The sequence below is a fragment of the Coregonus clupeaformis genome, chromosome 3 (genome assembly GCF_020615455.1).
Source record: "Coregonus clupeaformis isolate EN_2021a chromosome 3, ASM2061545v1, whole genome shotgun sequence".
Taxonomy (NCBI): domain Eukaryota; kingdom Metazoa; phylum Chordata; class Actinopteri; order Salmoniformes; family Salmonidae; genus Coregonus; species Coregonus clupeaformis.
The window spans coordinates 3732564-3749698 of record NC_059194.1 but is presented as its reverse complement, the minus strand read 5'-3'; the positions used below and the strand labels follow the sequence as shown (position 1 = coordinate 3749698).

The following is a 17135-nucleotide window of genomic DNA, read 5'->3' as shown; positions in this document are numbered from 1 at the left end:
AGTGACTGTATCTATTATTTAACAGAGACATCAACACATCTGAGAACAGTGACTGTATATATTCTCTAACAATTGGGTCACACTTTAAAGTCTACTGTACTTCAAAGTGTTTCACAATCCCAAAGCAAACACCAGGACTGCTATTTGCTTTGTAACGTTACAAGTTCAATAAGCCTCTCTGTTTCTCTTTCAAACCACAGCCAATTATGTTCTAGCCACATTAAAACATGCCTCATCTTGATAGGGTCTGTTTAAGTTAATAGCGGTCTGTTGAAAGACAGACCTGGGTAACACTTTCAGTCAGCTGACCTATGAATGGGTAAACCATGGGACCTTGAGGTGCAGACGTAGGCAGAACAGGGTGCTAGCTCACAGATGAGTGTGTGTGTGTGGACACTTTCTCAGAGCACCTGCGTACTCCAACATCTACCATCTGCTCCAAAGCACAGTTGTCAATAGCAACATAATAGAATAACACAGTTGTCAATAGCAACATAATAGATTAACTCTGAAAATGAGTGTCCACACCAGATAGTGTTCTAAGTCTACAGTACATAACACCACCCCTATTTAGCTACAGAAACAATCACACACATACCATGCATACGTTCCATACCGTGCATAAGTTCACCCACCCTTTTTTAAATGGAATAGGGTGGGGACTTGGGAGGGATGTCCATTTACTCAGTCATACAGGTTCACTGTAGTAGAGAGAGTAAGGATGAGGAAACTGGTTGGTTTTAGTGCCAAAGTTTCACTTCAGCTGATAGTCAGTGTAAACTGTGAAGTCTATTGAACAACCTTGCGCTTTTCTCAACCCCCCTCATCCCGCTCTTTGAGGGCTAAACCAGTTGAACGGCTAAGCCTAGCAGCAGTGACAGTCTCACCGTGGCTCATTATACTAGAAGGAATGTCAGGCATTTCAACCTAACCACTGCCCTCCATCTTTCTTCCGCCCCCGCTCCCACCTAAACAATACCTTTCAGTGGAATCAGCTTTAATAAGCGTTACATGTGACAATGTGTTTACGAGGAAGTCATGTCATTGTGACAGTAAGACAGCTGGAATGTAGAAAAAGGAGAATGACGGAGAGAGAGACAGAGAGGATGGAGAGAGAGAGAGACAGAGACAGACAGAGAGATGGAGAGGATGGAGAAAGGATGGAGAGAGACAGAGACAGAGAAAGACAGAGAGAAAGACAGAGAGAGAGAGAGAGGATGGAGAGAGAGAGGATGGAGAGAGGAAGGAGACAGAGAGAGAGACAGAGACTAGTTTCCCATCCCTTTTTCTGTTCTGTGAACTATTGTTCTATAAAATACGTTGCAATACACTTTGTCTTTGTCTTAAATATATGTCATAGTAACATTAATCCTGTGACATCGGCTTTGGAAAAAAATAAGGATGGGGCTTGCCTGAGTAATGGTGGATAAATGCTTCAAAACATGCAAAAAAAATTCTTTAGCCAACTATTTTCTAATGAGGGTAAACAAACGTTGTAATTTATATGTTGACAATGTTGGTTCATATACAAACACATTCTATGTTAGCGTTTTAATAAACAAACTGTACAATGTTTAGATTAAGGGAATGTAAGGCATAACATATTTTATTTGAAATGAACAAACTGCATGATTGATTGTGATTTGTATAAGAAAATAGAAACAAGATATCTGTAGAGGGAAAACAGTCACAGTAAATGTATCACTCATACATCAAAATGAGTGCTCATGAATAATGGTAAGAGGAAGTGCTGGAAACATCTCCATGTTAGATTGTGTATCCTCATTCCACAGAGAGAAGAAATGTGTGCTGCTCTCTATTGGTGAAGAGAGGTACTGAAGCCAGGCAAAAATGGAGTACAGAAAGTTCTAGAAAAGGTGAGTGTTCACAGATCCTCATACAGGCCTACAGACATTATGAGAGAACACACTCATTTCAAAGGCTCATACCCCCAGTTAGTATTATGGGCCAAAAAATATATGTGAGTTTGAAAGAAAACTTGTTTACCTAAAGAACAAGACTTAAGACACTGGTGAGAATATGAAACACAGTCCGTCCCTTGGGGTTGAATCTTAACTTGAGAACTGTACACATAACTGCCAGCTTAAATGTTTTTCAACCATTGACATCAGTGCATGATTTATGTGCATAGATCTCAAGTTAGGATTTAGCCGTGAGGTTCCATACCACTAGCCTTGAATCCAAACTGATATTATCCATTTCACCATTGTTTCACAGAGCATATCAGTATGGTTTCTAGGCTACCATATTGCAGGTATAGCCATCAGGCTCCATGACGTAGATGAGGATAGCTCGCCACCGTGCGTCTGATCCCGTCCCTTAGACTAACCACAGGCTTGTACCCCATGTCCTGCTTGGCTCTGGAGCAGCTGTAGAAGTGGTGTGTACCTGCCAGGGCCACCCTCATGGGGGTGAAGGTGGGCTTGAAAGCCACTAGGGGGCGTAGTAACAGAGACAGCAGCCACAGCAGCAGAGCTAGCCCGTAGACTAGTGTGTAGGGAAGGTGGTAGCGCGGCGCAGCATAGCCCAGACCTACTAGAATATCTGACATGAAGTCCCAGAACCGGACAGGCTCGTCATTAGTGATGTGGTACGCCTGGAGGGGGAGGAAGACCAGTCAATACGGATTGAGAAAATTGACAGAGTTAGGGTAAGACATTCCTATTCATTCTCTGTAGCCATACATTGGCTAGAACCTAATCTTGTCCACCAGCCACCTCATTCTTTTTGGAACCGTCTGGTTTCACAGCGCCTCAGAAAGGGACTTGAATGGAGCCTATGGCAGGAGCGGGAAGAAAATCTAGCGGGAGTTTATTGGCTGATCTCTCAGTCCATCACCATCTAGCACAGGAATGGGCAACTTTGATGGGGGTGGGGCCACAACAAATCAGAACTCATCATGGGTCTGCGTACTATATGATATGATATCTGATTCAGACTGACTAACAAAATCAATAGGGCCCCCCCGGCCAGTAATAAAAAGTTTAGATAACTGGTCACTAAACTAACTTAGCAATCTAAAAAAAAAAATAGCTGACATGGGCTAATTGACTGACATAAGAGAAAAACTGCAGATGCACAACCAAATTTCGAAATTGCACTTTCTAACTCGCAACTAAGTTGCGACCCCGACTGAGTTCCCCCAAAAAAGTTGCCGATCCCTGATACAGCATAACCCTTAGAACCTCCCCTCTACATTGTGGATATCAAAGTGCAAGCAGTGCAAGTGATTTACTGTAGGCTAAACAAGGAAGTGAGTTCAGGAAATCGGAAAGTACAGCACCAGTCAAAAGTTTGGACACACCTACTCATTCAAGGGTTTGTCTTTATTTTTACTATTTTCTACATTGTAGAATAATAGTGAAGACATAAAAACTATGAAATAACACATATGGAATCATGTAGTAACCAAAAAAGTGTTAAACAACTCAAAATATTTTATATTCTTCAAAGTAGCCACCCTTTGCCTTGTTGACAGCTTTGCACACTCTTGGCATTTCTCTCAACCAGCTTCATGAGGAATGCTTTTCCAACAGTCTTGAAGGAGTTCCCACATATGCTGAGCACTTGCTGGCTGCTTTTCCTTTACTCTGTGGTCCAACTCATCCCAAACCATCTCAATTGGGTTGAGGTCAGGGGATTGTGGAGGCCAGGTCATCTGATGCAGCACTCCATCACTCTCCTTCTGCATCTCAGTGCTTGAGGCGTCACTACAGGCCCCCTGGTTCGATTCCAGGCTGTATCACAACCGGCCGTGATTGGGAGTCCCATAGGGCGGCGCACAATTGGCCCAGCGTCGTCCGGGTTTGGCCGGTGTAGGCCATCATTGTAAATAAGAATTTGTTCTTAACTGAATTGCCTAGTTAAATAAAGGTTAAATAAAAAAATAAAAAAATAAGCGCAAACCAGATGGGATGGCATATCGCTGCAGAATGCTGTGGTAGCCATGCTGGTTAAGTGTGCCTTGAATTCTAAATAAAATCACGTCTGTTCACCTACTCTGCATCTCACAAAGACACAGCGGTTGGAACCAAAAATCTCAAATTTGGACTCATCAGACCAAAGGACAGATTTCCACCGGTATAATGTCCATTGCTCGTGTTTCTTGGCTCAAGCAAGTCTCTTCTTCTTATTGGTGTCCTTTAGTAGTGGTTTCTTTGCAGCAATTCGACCATGAAGGCCTGATTCACGCAGTCTCCTCTGAACAGTTGATGTTGAGATGTGTCTGTTACTTGAACTCTGTGAAGCATTTATTTGGCAGTCCTCATGAGAGCCAGTTTCATCATAGTGCTTGATGGTTTTTGCGACTGCACTTGAAGAAACTTCTTGAAATTTTCCGGATTGACTGACCTTCATTTCTTAAAGTAATGATGGACTGTCATTTCTCTTTGCTTTTTTGAGCTGTTCTTGCCATAATATGGCACACCTGTTAATTGAAATGCATTCCAGGTGACTAGCTCATGAAGCTGGTTGAGAGAATGCCAAGAGTGTGCAAAGCTGTCATGAAGGCAAAGGATGGCTACTTTAAAGAATCTCAAAAGTAAAATATATCTTGATTTGTTTAACACTTTTTTGGTTACTACATGATTCCATATGTGTTATTTCATAGTTTTGATGTCTTCACTATTATTCTACAATGTAGAAAATAGTAAAAAGAAAAGAAAAACCCTGGATTGAGTAGGTGTCCAAACTTTTGACTGGTTCTGTATGCATCTTAGAACTAGTTTTCACATATAAACTTTATATGCCCAAACTCAATTAATTGAGCTTCCCAAAAATAACCCTAACCCAAAAATAATATGGCCGCTGTGATGGAACATTAATTTGAATTGCCGAATTTCAGCATTTTTCCAAGTCCCATCTAATACAGCTGTAGCAGGCTCTCTCTCTCCCGCCTCGATTTTAGCCCACACCCCTTTCAAGTCCCACTTTGTTGCACTGTATTTCCAGGCTCTATATCGACAGCTTGGGACTATAAAGATTCTATCTGCATTTTTTGGTGAAATTGAGTAATTGACATAACCTTGTTCTGTTCAATGTTCTCTACCTATATAGTGCTCTAAATACCTCAATTTATGTTGTTAAGTTCAAAAGAATTTCTGTTCAAGTTCTGAATATGCAATTGAGGACGCCGTTTGTTAGAACCAATGTTCCCTCAAAAAAATGTGAGCAAATGTAAGGTCTGCTGAGTGCAAACTTGAAGGTTATGAAATTCTGTGCAACTTCCAGCGCGCGATTACTGTGAACACTGAGGCTGTACCTGCTTTAAGTTACAGTTTTAACAGTGGCCATTTGATCATAATGTAGGCCGTTCAGAGAGGCCTACCATCAAAAACAATGGAGAAAAATGCATCCCATAACATTTAAATATGGAAATAGCTGTTCTATCATTCAGCCTACAGTAGCAGCCAATGTGTGGTGTTCAATGTAGGCCTACATTCCATGATACTTTTTTTTTTTATATGCAGGGCTTGACATTAACCTGTTTATCCACTTGTCCTTTAAACAAGGAGGTGACTGAAAATGTGTTGTTTGATGCAAGAAACCACTTCACAAAATAAAATGCATTATTATTCCCATACCATTATTACAGAGAATCAGACAAATTATGCTACGCTCTTCCTCTTGGCTACTTAGCTTATTCAAGACCATCTCAAAATACAACACTGCCCCTTTAAGACATAAAAAAAAGCTCTTTACTTGACTGGCTTTTCAAAGATGGCTAGAAACGCACAGGTTTTGTGCTCTTGTAGGAAGCAATTATTCCCCCATTGTTGACTAGAAATGAGCTATAACTGGGCTAATAACTCACTAACTAGCAAAGGATATGAACAAATGTGTACACGTGGTTACATGCAGCACTCGTTTTGATCTCAAAACAAGCGCACCTCCTCGCGACCGCTCATACTGTAGCCTAAACATTGTCCAGTTCAAAGTGAAAGGCACAGATCCATATATAGCAATGGCTATTTGCATATAGGCCTATAGCTGATTGGTTATGGCGCACCGGTCTGTGTAGAGTACTTGCCTGACTCGTGCCTGTCAATGCAATATAATCCTACTCCAATGCGCTCTGCCTGCAAGAAAATCTCTTGCACAGTTAGTTTTGTATACTAAGTCTTGCATAGTTAGTTTTGTTTCCGTATGTTACATTGAAATTGGCTAACATTGCGTTGATTCGATCACAATTCCCACAGTAAAGGGAAACGTTGATAGTGTTAACTAAAGGGGAAAACTCAAGAAAGGTGAGTGAAGTTCAATCTCGTGCTTCTCTGCAAGGGTGGATATTTCTTCTGTGCAGCAGTCCGATTGAGAGCTGCGCGCCCACGCGTAGTTTAGAGGGAACATAGGTTAGAACCCAACAAATATTGTGTGAGTGCGAAAGGAATCTCTTTCTTCGAACACAGAACAGTTGACCCTATTGGTCATCATCACACAGTTGTACAGTGCAGGCAGGTCTACCATATGAGCTAGGACATATAGAGGGTTCCTACCTTGCCACAGATAGGAGACTCTGGCCTCAGACTCTCAGCTGCCAGGATGTGTCCATGATCCACATTCTCCACAAAGGTGAAATCCACCAGGTTACAACCATCACTAGAGACAGAGAGAGAAGACCGAGGCAGAGAGAGAGACAACATCAACAAGGGCAGCCCCATATTTACATGTACGTCATTTAGCAGACGCTCTTATCCAGAGCAACTTACAAATTGGTGCATTCACCTTATGATAGCCTGTGGGACAACCACTTTACAATTTAATTTTTTATATTTTGCTAATTTTTTAATTCATAATTTATTTGTTTTATATATATATATAAAGAATCTCAAAAGTAAAATATAGTAGAAGGATTACTTTTATACTATCCCAGGTATTCCTTAAAGAGGTAGGGTTTCAAGTGTCTCCAGAAGGTGGTCAGTGACTCCACTGTCCTGGCGTCGTGAGGGAGCTTGTTCCACCATTGGGGTGCCAGAGCAGCGAACAGTTTTGACTGGGCTGAGCGGGAACTGTGCTTCCGCAGAGGTAGGGGAACCAGCAGGCCAGAGGTGGAAGAACGCAATGCCCTCGTTTGGGTGTAGGGACTGATCAGAGCCTGAAGGTAAGGAGGTGCCGTTCCCCTCACAGCTCCATAGGCAAGCACCATGGTCTTGTAGCAGATGCGAGCTTCAACTGGAAGCCAGTGGAGTGTGCGAGGAGCGGGGTGACGTGAGAGAACTTGGGAAGGTTGAACACCAGACGGGCTGCAGCATTCTGGATGAGTTGTAGGGGTTTAATGGCACAGGCAGGGAGCCCAGCCAACAGCGAGTTGCAGTAATCCAGACGGGAGATGACAAGTGCCTGGATTAGGATCTGTGCCGCTTCCTGTGTAAGGTAGGGTCGTATTCTGCGAATGTTGTCGAAGCATGAACCTACAGGAACGGGTCACCACTTTGATGTTAGCGGAGAACGACAGGGTGTTGTCCAGGGTCACGCCAAGGTTCCTTGCACTCTGGGAGGAGGACACAACGGAGTTGAGATCATGGAGCGGGCAGTCCTTCCCCGGGAGGAAGAGCAGCTCTGTCTTGCCAAGGTTCAGCTTGAGGTGGTGATCCGACATCCACACTGATATGTCTGCCAGACATGCAGAGATGTGATTCGCCACCTGGTTATCAGAAGGGGGAATGGAGAAGATTAATTGTGTGTCGTCTGCGTAGCAATGATAGGAGAGACCATGTGAGGATATGACAGAGCCAAGTGACTTGGTGTATAGAGAGAATAGGAGAGGGCCTAGAACTGAGCCCTGGGGGACACCAGTGGTGAGAGCACGTGGTGCGGAGACAGATTCTCGCCACGCCACCTGGTTGGAGCGACCTGTCAGGTAGGTCGCAATCCAAGAGTGAGCCGCGCCGGAGATGCCCAACTCGGAGAGGGTGGAGAGGAGGATCTGATGGTTCACAGTATCAAAGGCAGCAGATAGGTCTAGAAGGATGAGAGCAGAGGAGAGAGAGTTAGCTTTGGCAGTTCGGAGAGCCTCCGTGACACAGAGAAGAGCAGTCTCAGTTGAATGACCAGTCTTGAAACCTGACTGGTTTGGATCAAGAAGGTCATTCTGAGAGAGATAGCAGGAGAGTTGGCTATAGACGGCACGCTCAAGAGTTTTGGAGAGAAAAGAAAGAAGGGATACTGGTCTGTAGTTGTTGACATCGGAGGGATCGAGTGTAGGTTTTTTGAGGATGGGTGCAACTCTCGCTTTCTTGAAGATGGAAGGGACATAGCCAGTGGACAAGGATGAGTTGATGAGTGAGGCGAGGTAAGGGAGAAGGTCTCCGGAAATGGTCTGGAGAAGAGAGGAGGGGATAGGGTCAAGCGGGCAGGTTGTTGGGCGGCTGGCCATCACAAGTCGCAAGATTTCATCTGGAGAGAGAGGGGAGAAAGAAGTCAAAGCATAGGGTAGGGCAGTGTGAGCAGGACCAGCGCTGTCATTTGACTTAATATGTCGTCAACCTTCTTTTCAAAATGGTTGACGAACCATGTATTAGATCGTAGGTAGGTAGTTAGCCGTAGTTAGGTATTGTATTTATTATAGGTTAGTATTGTTGTTATTGTAGGTTTCCGTAGGTAATTGTAGGTTAGTATCGAAGCACGAGGCTAGCTAGCTAACGGGTAGCTACTGGTAACGATTAGCAACGCTAGAGAGCTGGTCCCAATGTTAATGTAGTGCTAGCCAACGTTTAATTTTTGCTTAACCATGTATTAGATCGTAGGTAGGTAGTTACTATCATAGGTTAGTATTGTTGTTTTTGTAGGTTTCCGTAGGTAATTGTAGGTTAGTATCGAAGCACGAGGCTAGCTAGCTAGCGGGTAGCTACTGGTAACGATTAGCAACGCTAGAGAGCTGGTCCCAATGTTAATGTAGTGCTAGCCAACGTTTAATTTTTGCTTAACCATGTATTAGATCGTAGGTAGGTAGTTAGCCGTAGTTAGGTATTATATTTATTATAGGTTAGTATTGTTGTTATTGTAGGTTTCCGTAGGTAATTGTAGGTTAGTATCGAAGCACGAGGCTAGCTAGCTAGCGGGTAGCTACTGGTAACGATTAGCAACGCTGGAGAGCTGGTTCCAATGTTAATGTAGTGCTAGCCAACGTTTAATTTTTTGCTGCGTTATGCGTTATGAAAGGAACTAGACACGGACTTGAATTATCTGTTTAGTGTGCTAACACACTCTTGGCAGTTTGTTGTAACCAAGTATTGATGCTAAATTGTGTGTTAATGGATGCTAGCTTGCAAGTTAGCTACGGCGTCATAGCTAGGCATCGTGGGTTGTTGTGTGTAGTTACTGTGTCTTGGCAGTGCCGGCTGTAGCACGAAGCGAGCTACCTAGCCGTTTTTTCGAACAGAGTCAGAGTCAACACAATAGCCATTGTGTGCCGGGTGTAGCACGAAGCTAGCTAGCTAGCCGTTCTTCAAACAAAGTCAACACAGTGGCCATTGCTAGCTACCCAACACGACCAGCTAACTGTACGGTAGTAGCTAAATACAATATACTTGTCCTAGCTAGCCAACGTCTAATCATTGCTGCGTCATGAAAGGAACTTGACACAGACACGAATGATCTGTTTAGTGTGTTATCACACTATTGGTGGTTTGTTGTGACCAAGTGTTGGTGCTAAACGGTGTTTTATTGTTATTGGATGCTAGCTTGCTAGTTAGCTATGGTGTCATAGTTGGCTAGCTGAATAAAGTGGGTTGAGTCTATTCCTTTAAACATTGAACCGCTGTGGTTCACAACAATTCTGATTTCTAAAGGCGGAAGTTGGGAGAGTTTTTGTTCGGGTGGTTCAGTGAAACAATTTTAGTTTCTGAGGTAGACGTTTTTGGTGAGGGAGGCCCTGCTCTCTCCGCTCCCAGATGCTTAGCTCATTTCATTCCGATCTCCTCTGCATTTTTGTAGCCATTTGCTACAGCCTGTCAACTATGTCTCTGCCTATCCCTGTTCTCTCCTCTCTGCACAGGCTACACAAACGCACCACACCGCGTGGCTGCTGCCTCTCTAACCTGGTGGTCCCTGCACGCACCACCCACGTGGAGTTCCAGGTCGCAGGCAGCCTCTGGAACTGCCGTTCTGCTGCCAACAAAGCTGACTTCATCCCAGCCTATGCCAACCTCCAGTCCCTCGACTTCCTGGCGCTGACGGAAACATGGATCACCACTGAAAACACTGCTACTCCTACTGCTCTCTCCTCGTCTGACCATGTGTTCTCGCATACCCCGAGAGCATCTGGTCAGAGGGGTGGTGTACAGGAATCCTCATCTCTCCCAAGTGGACATTCTCAATTTTTCCCCCTAACCCATCTGTCTATCTCCTCATTTGAATTCCATGCTGTCACAGTCACTAGCCCATTTAAGCTTAATATCCTTGTCATCTATCGCCCTCCAGGTTCCCTTGGAGAGTTCATCAATGAGCTTGACGCCTTGATAAGTTCCTTCCCTGAGGATGGCTCACCCCTCACAGTTTTGGGGGATTTCAACCTCCCTATGTCCACATTTGACTCATTTCTCTCTGCCTCCTTCTTTCCACTCCTCTCCTCTTTTGACCTCACCCTCTCACCGTCCCCCTACTCACAAGGCAGGCAATACGCTTGACCTCATCTTCACTAGATGCTGCTCCTCTACTAATCTCACTGCAACTCCCCTCCATGTCTCCGACCACTACTTTGTTTCCTTTTCTCTCTCGCTCTCCTCCCACACTACTCACTCTGCCCCTACACAGATGGTAATGCGCCGCCGCAACCTTCGCTCTCTCTCTCCCACTACTCTCTCCTCTTCCATCCTATCATCTCTTCCCTCTGCTCAATCCTTCTCCCTCCAATCTCCTGATTCTGCCTCCTCAACCCTCCTCTCCTCCCTTTCTGCATCCTTTGACTCTCTGTGTCCCCTATCCTCCCGGCCGGCTCGGTCCTCCCCTCCAGCTCCGTGGCTTGATGACTCATTGCGAGCTCACAGAACAGAGCTCCGGGCAGCGGAGCGGAAATGGAAGAAAACTAAACTCCCTGCCGACCTGGCATCTTTTCACTCCCTCCTCTCTACATTTTCTTCATCTGTTTCTGCTGCTAAGGCCACCTTCTACCACTCTAAATTCCAAGCATCTGCCTCTAACCCTAGGAAGCTCTTTGCCACATTTTCCTCCCTCCTGAATCCTCCCCCCTCCTCTCTCTCTGTAGATGACTTCGTCAACCACTTTGAAAAGAAGGTTGACGACATCCGATCCTCGTTTGTTAAGTGTAATGACACTGCTGGTCCTGCTCACACTGCCCTACCCTATGCTTTGACTTCTTTCTCCCCTCTCTCTCCAGATAAAATCCTGCGACTTGTGACTGCAGGCCGCCCAACAACCTGCCCGCTTGACCCCATCCCCTCCTCCCTTCTCCAGACCATCTCCGGTGACCTTCTCCCCCTACCTCACCTCGCTGATCAACTCATCCTTGACCGCTGGCCATGTCCCTTCCGTCTTCAAGAGAGCGAGAGTTGCTCCCCCTTCTCAAAAAACCCAACACTCGACCCCACTGATGTCAACAACTACAGACCAGTATCCCTTCTTTCTTTTCTTTCCAAAACTATTGAGCGTGCCGTCTTTAGCCAACTCTCTTGCTATCTCTCTCAGAATGACCTTCTTGATCCAAACCAATCAGGTTTCAGGACTGGTCATTCAACTGAGACTGCTCTTCTCTGTGTCACGGAGACTCTCCCGCACTGCTAAAGCTAACTCTCTCTCCTCTGCTCTTGTCCTTCTAGACCTGTCTGCTGCCTTTGATACTGTGAACCATCAGATCCTCCTCTCCACCCTCTCCGAGCTGGGCATCTCCGGCGCGGCTCACTCCTGGATTGCGTCCTACCTGACCGGTCGCTCCTACCAAGTGGCGTGGCGAGAAGCTGTCTCCGCACCACGTGCTCTCACCACTGGTGTCCCCCAGGGCTCAGTTCTAGGCCCTCTCCTTTTCTCCCCTATACACCAAGTCACTTGGCTCTGTCATATCCTCACATGGCCTTTCCTATCATTGCTACGCTGACGATACACAACTAATCTTCTCCTTTCCCCCTTTCTGATAACCAGGTGGCGAATCGCATCTCTGCATGTCTGGCAGACATATCAGTATGGATGACGGATCACCACCTCAAGCTGAACCCTGGCAAGACGGAGCTGCTCTTCCTCCCGGGGAAGGACTGCCCGTTCCATGATCTCGCCATCACGGTTGACAACTCCGCTGTGTCCTCCTCCCAGAGTGCGAAGAGCCTAGGCGTGACCCTGGACAACACCCTGTCGTTTCTCCGCCAACATCAAGGCGGTGACCCGCTCCTGCAGGTTCATGCTCTACAACATTCGGAGAGTACGACCCTGCCTTACACAGGAAGCGGCACAGGTCCTAATCCAGGCACTTGTCATCTCCCGTCTGGACTACTGCAACTCGCTGTTGGCTGGCCTCCCTGCCTGTGCCATTAAACCCCTACAACTCATCCAGAATGCCGCAGCCCGTCTGGTGTTCAACCTTCCCAAGTTCTCTCACGTCACCCCCTCCTCCGCACACTCCACTGGCTTCCAGTTGAAGCTCGCATCCGCTACAAGACCATGGTGCTTGCCTATGGAGCAGTGAGGGGAACGGCACCTCTGTACCTTCAGGCTCTGATCAGTCCCTACACCCAAACGAGGGCATTGCGTTCATCCACCTCTGGCCTGCTGGCTCCCTTCCTCTGCGGAAGCATAGCTCCCGCTCAGCCCAGTCAAAACTGTTCGCTGCTCTGGCACCCCAATGGTGGAACAAGCTCCCTCACGACGCCAGGACAGCGGAGTCACTCACCACCTTCCGGAGACATTTGAAACCCCACCTCTTTAAGGAATACCTGGGATAGGATAAAGTGTTCCTTCTAACCCCCCCCCAAATTGTAAAGTGGTTATCCCACTGGCTATAGGGTGAACGCACCAATTTGCGAGTCGCTCTGGCTAAGAGCATCTGCTAAATGACGTTAATGTGCCCTTGAGCAAGGCACTTAACCCTAATTGCTCCTGTAAGTCGCTCTGGATAAGAGCGTCTGCTAAATGACTAAAATGTAATGTAAATGAGAGGGAGGAGGGAGGGGGAGGAGGAGGAGGATTCAGCAGGGAGGAGAAGGTGGCAAAGAGCTTCCTAGGATTAGAGGCAGATGCTTGAAATTTAGAGTGGTAAAAAGTGGCTTTAGCAGCAGAAATGGAGGAAGAGAATGTAGAGAGTAGGGAGTGGAAAGATGACAGGTCCGCAGGGAGTCTAGTTTTCCTCCATTTCCGCTCGGCTGCCCAGAGCCCTGTTCTCTGAGCTCGCAATGAATCGTCAAGCCACGGAGCAGGAGGGGAGGACCGAGCCGGCCGGGAGGATAGGGGACATAGAGAGTCAAAAGATGCAGAAAGGGAGGAGAGGAGGGTTGAGGAGGCAGAATCAGGAGATTGGAGGGAGAAGGATTTAGCAGAGGGAAGAGATGATAGGATGGAAGAGGAAAGAGTAGCGGGAGAGAGAGAGCGAAGATTGCGACGGCACATTACCATCTGAGTAGGGGCAGAGTGAGTAGTGTTGGAGGAGAGCGAGAGAGAAAAGGATACGAAGTAGTGGTTGGAGACTTGGAGGGGAGTTGCAGTGAGATTAGTAGAAGAACAGCATCTAGTAAAGATGAGGTCAAGCGTATTGCCTGCCTTGTGAGTAGGGGGGACGGTGTGAGGGTGAGGTCAAAAGAGGAAAGGAGTGGAAAGAAGGAGGCAGAGAGAAATGAGTCAAAGGCAGACGTAGGGAGGTTAAAGTCACCCAGAATTGTGAGGGGTGAGCCATCCTCAGGAAAGGAACTTATCAAGGCATCAAGCTCATTGATGAACTCTCCAAGGGAACCTGGAGGGCGATAAATGACAAGGATGTTAAGCTTGAATGGGCTAGTGACTGTGACAGCATGGAATTCAAATGAGGAGATAGACAGATGGGTCAGGGGAAAAAGAGAGAATGTCCACTTGGGAGAGATGAGGATTCCTGTGCCACTGCTGCGCTGACCAGATGCTCTCGGGTATGCGAGAACACATGATCAGACGAGGAAAGAGCAGTAGGAGTAGCAGTGTTTTCTGTGGTAATCCATGTTTCCGTCAGCGCCAAGAAGTCGAGGGACTGGAGGGTGGCATAGGCTGAGATTAACTCTTGCCTTGTTGGCCGCAGAACGGCAGTTCCAGAGGCTACCGGAGACCTGGAATTCCACGTGGGTCGTGCGCGCAGGGACCACCAGATTAGAGTGGCAGCAGCCACGCGGTGTGAAGCGTTTGTATGGCCTGTGCGGAGAGGAGACCAGGGATAGACAGACACATAGTTGACAGGCTACAGAAAATGGCTACAATAATGCAAAGGAGATCAGAATGAAATGAACTAAGCATCTGGGAAAGCGAGAGAGCGGGGCCTCCCTCACGTTTCACTGAAACACTCAAATACTGTAGAACTCTCCCAACTTCCACTTTAGATTAATAGACTTTAGTTAGTGTCTGGTCTATTAGCGATGTTACCAAACAGACTAGTTCTGTCTCTTGCCTCTAGTTAGTGTCTGGTCTATTAGCGATGTTACCAAACAGACTAGTTCTGTCTCTTACCTCTAGTTAGTGTCTGGTCTGTTAGCGATGTATCATATCCATAAAACTTTAACTTTGGTTGATCCCACTATGTCTAGGGAAGAGTCCATGTTTCATTCCAGTCCTGTGTATGACTGACTGACCCGATGATGAACTTCATCTTGCCCCTGCGTGCCGTGTCGACCAGGATGGGCACCAGCTGGGGGTCCCGGGGGCCGAAGATACCGTGAGGTCGGATGGCCACCGTCAGGAGACCCTTCTCTTTGTCACAGGCCTTCAGAACCAGCTGAGACACCACAGAGAGACAAGATGCAGATAGAGGAGAACATTACTTATTTAATGTGGAGCTGATGTGGAGCATGTAGAGTGTATGTTACATGTATGGATAGGTCAGCATCAATGTCTTAATGTGTAGGCAAGTTCTCCCCCCTAGCAATGCTCTGGTACCATTAACATAACTTTGATAAGGCTATTCTACAAAATAAACAAGCTTCCTCACCTTCTCCTGTTCTATCTTGGTCTCTGTGAAGTGGTGTCCTCACCTTCTCCTGTTCTATCTTGGTCTCTGTGTAGTAGTGTCATCACCTTCTCCTGTTCTATCTTGGTCTCTGTGTAGTAGTGTCCTCACCTTCTCCTGTTCTATCTTGGTCTCTGTGTAGTGGTGTCCTCACCTTCTCCTGTTCTATCTTGGTCTCTGTGTAGTAGTGTCCTCACCTTCTCCTGTTCTATCTTGGTCTCTGTGTAGTGGTGTCCTCACCTTCTCCTGTTCTATCTTGGTCTCTGTGTAGTGGTGTCCTCACCTTCTCCTGTTCTATCTTGGTCTCTGTGTAGTGGTGTCCTCACCTTCTCCTGTTCTATCTTGGTCTCTGTGTAGTGGTGTCCTCACCTTCTCCTGTTCTATCTTGGTCTCTGTGTAGTAGTCAATGGGCTTCTTGGCGTAGGGAAGGTCTTCTCTCCCATCCTTGATGTCTGTTCCTTCAAACACCACACTGGCACTGCTGGTCAATACCACTTTCTATAGTAGACAGACAGAAAAACACCTTAACTGTTAGTCCCCTATACTGACTATCTATTTACTAGATCAGTAATTACATTAAAGAAGGGAGAATGTCCAAGTATTTTAACAGAGCATTTCTTTCATTGAATTGAGTCTGTCTTTATTGTAATATATTGTATGACAGGCCTGTCTGTCTAGTAGTAACTCTATACTGCCCCCTACCTGTACTCCGGCCTCGGTGCAGGCCTGTAGGACAGTCTGTGTCCCCTGAATGTTGACTCTCTGAAACAGAGCCTTGTCATCACTGGCTGGGGCTGGAGAGGCACAGTGGAACACCAGGGAGACATCTTGGAGGGCTGTTAGGAGAGCCTGGGATAGGGACACACAATGATGCCCAGATGCAGACACACACAAGCACACACGGAGACACACACAGGCCTAACATGTACACACAAGGCACAAAGGCCATAGACCACAACAAGGTCATATAGCTGGCCCCAACCAGCTCAGTGCACAGACTCTTCATATACAGACAGACAGACTCACCTGTTTGTCACAGAGGTCTCCCTGGTGGAAGGTGACTCCAGGTAGTTCGTAGCTCTGTCTGATGTCAAACACTGACACAGTGTAGCCCTTATCCAAGAGCTTCTCTACCAGGTGTCTACCCAGGAACCCAGAGCCTCCTATCACTGCACACCGCTTACTGCTCTGTAAAGGGACAACATTCAGTAAAGACAGACAGACACAAAAAGACACACTATGATACAATGAAACTGACAACCATTAGACATATGAGAAGAACAAATAAATAGCCTAAGCATGTGGCACATAGCTCAGAATTGTATATGTTCTTCAACCTACTGCGCACTCACCGGTCGTATGCGCGTGGCCATGGCAAACTGCAGGTGAGTCGTCGATGTTGGAAGCCAAACTGACAGAGAAATTAGATTATTTGGTTAAAGTTCCCTCGTTCGAAAACAGTTTGACAAGATGTCACATGGACAATTGAAGCATGATGAAGACTACAAGCAAACACCTTTAGGCTATTTCAAGACAAGTTTACAATATAAAGACACACTAATATGCTTTCAAAAAAGTGAAAATGTTTCATCTGTTTTGCAACAATATAAACGGACCCGCGCACAAATATAATAAACCCTGTATCTGCTGAGCGTGAGAGGCGCTCTCGTTGGGTGGACGGAAGTTTGGGTGGAAAGGGGACATGCTCGAACAGCCAATGGAGTGGAGCTACGTCAAAGAACGCCACTGCTCTGACCAACCGGGACATAGTCACAGTGAGACCACACCCACAGCGGGTAGCTATAGGAGTGTAAACGCCCCTAAACCTGATCCTGTATCCGTTTTTATATTTCACACACCTCGGTTTCAGATCAGTTGGCGCACGGAGAACAGATTCTGGATCAGAGCTTCAACGATCAATCCAGCCAATTGTCGTATAGAGTTTTATACCACATGTCCTCAACAACCAATTACCTTCTCGCCCGACTAGATG

General features: G+C 46.3%; 1 protein-coding gene across 3 annotated transcripts; it reads right to left on the bottom strand.

The window, feature by feature from the left end:
* Positions 1-1573: 1573 nt before the first annotated feature.
* Positions 1574-16826, bottom strand: LOC121539231 (sterol-4-alpha-carboxylate 3-dehydrogenase, decarboxylating-like). Of its 3 annotated transcripts, none has more exons than XM_045206866.1 (8): positions 16759-16826; positions 16495-16553; positions 16169-16330; positions 15845-15991; positions 15512-15640; positions 14769-14911; positions 6516-6618; positions 1574-2617 (listed from the first exon to the last, which is right to left on the bottom strand). In XM_045206866.1, the coding sequence occupies exons 2-8, from the start codon at positions 16513-16515 to the stop codon at positions 2285-2287; spliced, it is 1038 nt and encodes a 345-aa protein (XP_045062801.1). In that variant the 5' UTR covers positions 16516-16553; positions 16759-16826; the 3' UTR covers positions 1574-2284. The 3 variants fall into 3 exon arrangements, with proteins under 3 accessions (XP_045062801.1, XP_045062806.1, XP_045062795.1); XM_045206871.1 differs by having other exon boundaries at positions 16767-16826; XM_045206860.1 differs by having other exon boundaries at positions 16495-16815.
* Between the last annotated feature and the right edge of the window lie 309 nt (positions 16827-17135).

Coding starts and splice junctions, on each gene's coding strand:
- LOC121539231 (XM_045206866.1), bottom strand. CDS start 16,515: ATGGCCACGCGCATACGACCG. Junction 16,331..16,494: donor TGGCCACGCGCATACGACCG/GTGAGTGCGCAG, acceptor GTCCCTTTACAG/AGCAGTAAGCGGTGTGCAGT. Junction 15,992..16,168: donor GAGACCTCTGTGACAAACAG/GTGAGTCTGTCT, acceptor TCCCTATCCCAG/GCTCTCCTAACAGCCCTCCA.